Below are 5,834 nucleotides of genomic sequence, written 5' to 3'. Positions count from 1 at the left end.
TTATATTGTTTGACACCTCTATTCTCATGCTAGCATGAGAATCATCTATCCTCAAACTCCCATGAGGATCTCTAAGTTCCGAAGAGAAGATACACCCGTATCACTCGCCACAAGAGCAGGGAAGGAATTCGCAAATGAATATCCCGTGAGGGCGGAGAACTCGGCAGGACCTCCCACGAGGCCAACCGCAACAGCCCCTCCCGATCCAGACAGACTAGGCTCTAGCCGCTAGCATTTCCAGTTCAATGTGCTCGCGCAGCTAAAGAGCATCCCTACGCGAATCACTATGTACGATCTCCTACGGCTATCCAGGCCTACCAGGGAAGTTCTGCAAGAGGCACTGGCCGACTCGAAGGTTTTCTCCACCCACTTCTCGAGGGAGGAGGACGCAGAATAGGAATGTGCAGCGTGTTGCCAAATCACAGAGAGACGGGTTCCATGCATCACCTTCACTCCGGAGGACATGCTCATCAAGAGCACATCTCATGACCGACCATTATACTTCACGGGGTACGTCGGTTCGTCGAAAGTGGATAGAATTCAGGTCGATCCAGGTTCCGCGTTGAGTATCGTGCCTTTGAAATTGATCAAACACTTGGGGATACCGCCGAAGTGCCTATCCTCGACCACAACGACCATCTTTGGCTTTAACGCCACGGGGACTCGGTCGCTCAGAAAAATCCGCCTGAAATGTCGAATAGGCGACATGAAGACGGAGGTGACATGCTACGTCATCGACCCCGAGCCTTCCTACAACATACTCTTGGGACGTCCGTGGATCCATAGCAACCGAATAGTTCCGTCCACGTTACACCAGTGCCTGAAGTATGTGGACAATTACGAGCGAGTGAAGACGGTAGTGGTCGGCAATGAGGCAGACAGCGAGCCTGAGTACGGCAATAGCTTAATCCTAAATGACTTCGAGTTACGAGAGTCACAATGTAACCAACGCTGTTCGGACGGAGGAAATTATCATGAATAAGAAGTCCAACTTTGCTTATTTGTCGTCTTGCTCCATATCCGAGGATGATGCGCCCAATAACCTATGGTCATAACTCTATAATAACCCTTCCCTGTAATTGCCAGTGTGCTCGTCATACGTTGCCAAGGCACAGCCGATCAAGTCATCGTAAGCTGTGCTCGTTGTGCCAGCCTAGAATAATTATTAAAAAGATATTATCTTCGGTCGAATCGATCATCCCCTACGCACGCTATAGGATGAATCTGAGGATGAGGACCCAGCGCCTCAGTTTTCGCAATACAGTCAAGTTGCGAAGCGCATGATGAGCGAAATGGGGTATGACCTCACTCGTTTGGAGGGCCTAAATTACGGCCAAGGATGCAAAATGGTCATCCAACCCACTTACGTACCCAAAGGGAAACCCTCAAATTACTTCAATAGGACTCGGAGAGGCTTAGGCTACTCCTCCTCCTCGTCGGATTTGTGTTTTTACGCTAATGAGGATTCCGACTATGCGTGTTTGGGGGATCAATCGTCAACAACCTCGGCATGGGACTCGGATGTCTGCATGAGGGATCTGTTCGATAGCCTTACGGTCAACATGGCTACGATAGACCCCGCCGAAATGGCGGAGGATGGACAAGTTCCACTTTATGACGAGACGTGGGATCGCCATGTTAACGCCCAGTGGAACAGTCGCTTTGAGCAACGTGAACCACCGACCGAAGACGAAATCCTCCAGGTGAACATGGGTAGTGAGGCGAATCCCAAACCCATATTCATTAGTGATAGTTTGTCTCCACAGGAAAAAGAGGACCTCATTGCCCTCATACGGGAATACATTGACGTCTTCGCATAGAATTACGAGGACATGCCCGGTCTGGATCCACGGGTCGCCACGCATCGCCTCAACATCAGCCCAGACGCCAAACCAGTCAAGCAACAGCAGAGGCGGTTTCGCCCTCAGATCATGGAGGCGATTGAGGCCGAAGTGAAGAAAATGATTGAGTCCGGTTTCATCAGGGAAGAACAACACCCCGACTTGGTGGCCAATATTGTTCCGGTCCTGAAGAAAAACGGTAAGATTCGCATCTGCATCGACTTTAGGGACCTTAACGCTGCGTGCCCCAAAGATGAATTTCCCCTACCCATCACGGATGTCATCATTGACAACACGTGCGGATTCGAAAGGATGTCCTGCATGGATGGTTTCTCGGGATACAATCAAATCAAAATGCACCCCGAGGATGAAAAGCACACTTCATTCAGAACCCCTATGGGGGTGTACTACTACTCCATTATGCCCTTCGGACTCAAAAACACTGGCGCAACCTACCAACGCGCCATGAGTATGATCTTTCGAGATCATCTGTGAAAGACGGTCGAATGCTACGTGGACGACCTGGTCGTGAAGAGTGGCCATAAGGAGGACCACCTTCAAGACTTGAGGGCAATGTTCGAACTCATAAGGAACCATCAACTCTAGATGAATCCTACTAAGTCATTCTTAGGGATGTCTAGCTGCAAATTCCTCGGTTTTGTCGTCACGACGAAAGGAATCCGGATTGATCCAGACAAGGTGCGAGCTATTCAAGAGCTTCAACCGCCCCGAAACCTTAAAGAGCTAAGAGGGCTTCAGGGACGATTGGCTTACATCCGAAGGTTCATCTCAAATCTTTCGAGCAAGTGTCAACCCTTCTCCAAGCTAATGAAGAAAGGTACTTCCTTCATGTGGGACGAGCATTGCCAAAAGGCCTTTGAAGAAATCAAGGCTTATCTCTCAAACCTGCCTGTCCTTATGGCGCCAATCTCAGGGAAGCCATTCCTCATATATATACGGGCCATGGAATATTCTCTAGGAACCCTCTTGGCACAAAATGACGATGCGGGCCACGAGCAAGACATCTACTACCTGAGCAGAACCTTACAAGGTGCCGAACAGCGGTACCCAATGATCAAAAAGGAATGCCTGGCCTTAGTGTTCGCTATCCAAAAGATGCGGCACTACCTGGTTGGCCAGACAATTCATGTTATTTCCCGGATGAACCCCATCCGAGTGTTCATGACACAACCGGCAGCGTTGAATTGGCATTTGGCCAGGTGGGCACTCCTACTGTCTCAGTATGACATCCATTTTATGCCACAAAAGTCGGTCAAGGGGCAGGCCATCTGCGATCTTATGGCTAGTCACCAGCTGGGGGCGAAGACCGACCTATTTGAAGATCTGCCAGATGAATCCCCTGAAGCCAATGTGACTTCATCACCAGAGGTGTGGCAGATGTTCTTCAACGGCGCATCTCATGTAGGCATGAGCGGTTCTATTATTGTAGGAGTCGGGGTGGTCCTCACCTCTCCGCACGGCCATGTGTTACCCCGAGCCTTTTCTTTGACAGAACCGTGCACCAACAACGTGGCTGAGTACAACGAGTTAATCATAGGGCTCGAGTTGGCCAAAGAGTTAGGGATAAAGCATCTTGAGGCTTACGGCGACTACCAACTCATCGTTAAGCAAATGACTGGCTAATATGAAGTCAGGAACGACGATCTCATCCCGTTCCACAAAGCGGCTATCAAACGAGTGGAGTCACTCGAGAGTTTCCACATTGAGCACGTGCTCCGTTCCAAGAACACGCATGCGGATGCTCTTGCATCCTTGGCGGCTAACTTGGCCCAACCGTTAGGAACGACCCAACGAGTCAAGGTCGCCAGCCGAAAACTCTTTCGACTAAAAGACGTCCCAGAAGCGAACGCCACCCATCAAACCCCGGATCAGCCCGATCAGGAAGACTGGCGTCTCCCGATCATCGATTACGTTCTATACGGCATGTTGCCTGAAGACGCAAGGGAATGAGAGTCTATCCGACGACGTGCCTCGAGGTTCTACTATGATTCGACCACCAAGACACTATATCGGAGGTCATACGACGGCTTGTTGCTTCGATGTCTTTCAAAGGCAGAGGCGCAGGAGGCCCTACGCGAAGCCCATGATGGTACATGCGGGGCTCATCAGCCTGGACTCAAGCTTTGGGATTGCCTGCGGAGGATAGGCTACTTTTGGCCTGGGATGGTTAGCGACGCGGTCGCTTACGCAAAGCGCTGCCACAAATGCTAAATCCACGCCAACTACATGCATCAACCTCCCGAATGTTAGACCCTAGAGGGGGGGGTGATTAGGGTCTTATGCTAATCTAATCCGATTATATGCCAATTAAAATTAATTAACAAGTTATCCTAGCAAGTATGAAATATAACAAAATATATAAGATAGGATAAGCAATGTAAACAAGGGATATATCCTATATGATGAAATATATATATATGCAAGGATATATAAACTAACACAAGGGGTAAACAATACTTCTACACACTCGGTTTTCTAGCTAACCGAAAACTCTACAACTCACACTCTTGCAATCACACTCTACACCCACTAAGTGTTGGACCTAGCCGTGTCTCCCTCAAGTGCTCGGTTACAACCTCTCCCTAGACACGTCAACCGACGCCACTCCTCTTGGGACGATCCCCGACTCTCACCACACACTCCTCACTCGGTGTAAAATTGTATTACAAAGTGATTCTCACAATAAGCACAATATAACAAATGATTGTTCTCAACTATGGATGAGAACTCACAACCCTAATATATTATGAATGCAAATACAATAAGCTCAAGTGGGTGTGTGTAAACAATGAGTGAAATCAAAATCAAAACTAAACTCAATTAAAATCTAGCATATAGAAATTATAAACAAAATAATAAATAGCTAGAAATGAGTTTAGAGATTCTTCTCTGAATAACAAGATGGAGAGATGGAGATTGAAGCCCAAACAAGAAGATGATCTCCTCCACTTGTGAAAACTTCTTCACAAACAAAACAAACCCTTAAACACACTTAAACCCTTGTTTAAAACTTGTTTAAAAACTTCTTAGATTGTTGAAAACTAAGATCAAAGAGAGTATTTATATCCTCCAAAACCTCAGCTAAAAATCCCAAATAAAAAGACAAAAACAGCCCCAAGCAACGGTAAGAAAACTAGCCGTTGGAAGCTGAAAAAGATACTGTCGGTAAAGACAAAAACAGCCCCAAGCAACGGTAAGAAAACTAGCCGTTGGAAGCTGAAAAAGATACTGTCGGTTGACCGAAAATTTCATCGGTCGACCGGAAAATTTCATCGGTCGACCGGACCGGTCGATCGACAGACTCTCTGTCGCCCAGTGAGCACGAGAACTCAGGTTCGGTCGACCGGTTCGGTCGACCGAAAACTGACATATATAAAAACAGGTTTTTAAAGCTATTTTTTGAAACTTTTGGAAAATTGTTAAAAATAACAAATGAAGTCCAAAAATAATAAAACTTTGGGAAATGTATATAAACATGAAAAAATCATGTTACAAAAAGAATTTTTCAAATTGCATTTCCCATTTGTGAAAAAATCATCATTTTGCAAAATAGTCCAAAACACGAAAATGTAAACATGTGAGTTTTGATATTTTGACTAAGCCATGTTTTGAAACTTTACACAGTGATTATATAGACTTAATAAAATATGTATATGAATATGGTTAAGTCTAAAAACTAAGAATATGATATTTTCACAAATATATTAGAGAATGAAACATAGGAGTATGTATATGAAAATATATTTGTTTCATATCTATGTAGATAAACCAAATCACAATAATAAATATGAAACATGTAATTTCATATTTATAAACATGAAAACCAAAACTTATGTTGTATATATATGTGACTACATATATATACAAAGAAACCAATAAATGTGTGTGTATATGATAATTGAGCTTAAGGTACTAACACACATAATATAAACTCCTAAACTAAATTACCCAAGCTTGATCTTGATCTTCATT

The 5,834-nt window shown here is 45.4% G+C and overlaps 1 protein-coding gene across 1 annotated transcript; it reads left to right on the top strand.

The window, feature by feature from the left end:
• On the top strand, nucleotides 2,805-3,485 carry LOC109826716. Its single transcript, XM_020393732.1, has one exon. The coding sequence runs from the start codon at nucleotides 2,805-2,807 to the stop codon at nucleotides 3,483-3,485; it is 681 nt and encodes a 226-aa protein (XP_020249321.1).

This window comes from Asparagus officinalis, chromosome 10, assembly GCF_001876935.1.
Source record: "Asparagus officinalis chromosome 10, Aspof.V1, whole genome shotgun sequence".
Lineage (NCBI taxonomy): Eukaryota > Viridiplantae > Streptophyta > Magnoliopsida > Asparagales > Asparagaceae > Asparagus > Asparagus officinalis.
The sequence above is the reverse complement of the archived record's forward strand: the minus strand, read 5'-3'. Positions and strand labels throughout refer to the sequence as shown.

Coding starts and splice junctions, on each gene's coding strand:
- LOC109826716 (XM_020393732.1), top strand. CDS start 2,805: ATGGAATATTCTCTAGGAACCCTCTTGGCACAAAATGACGATGCGGGC.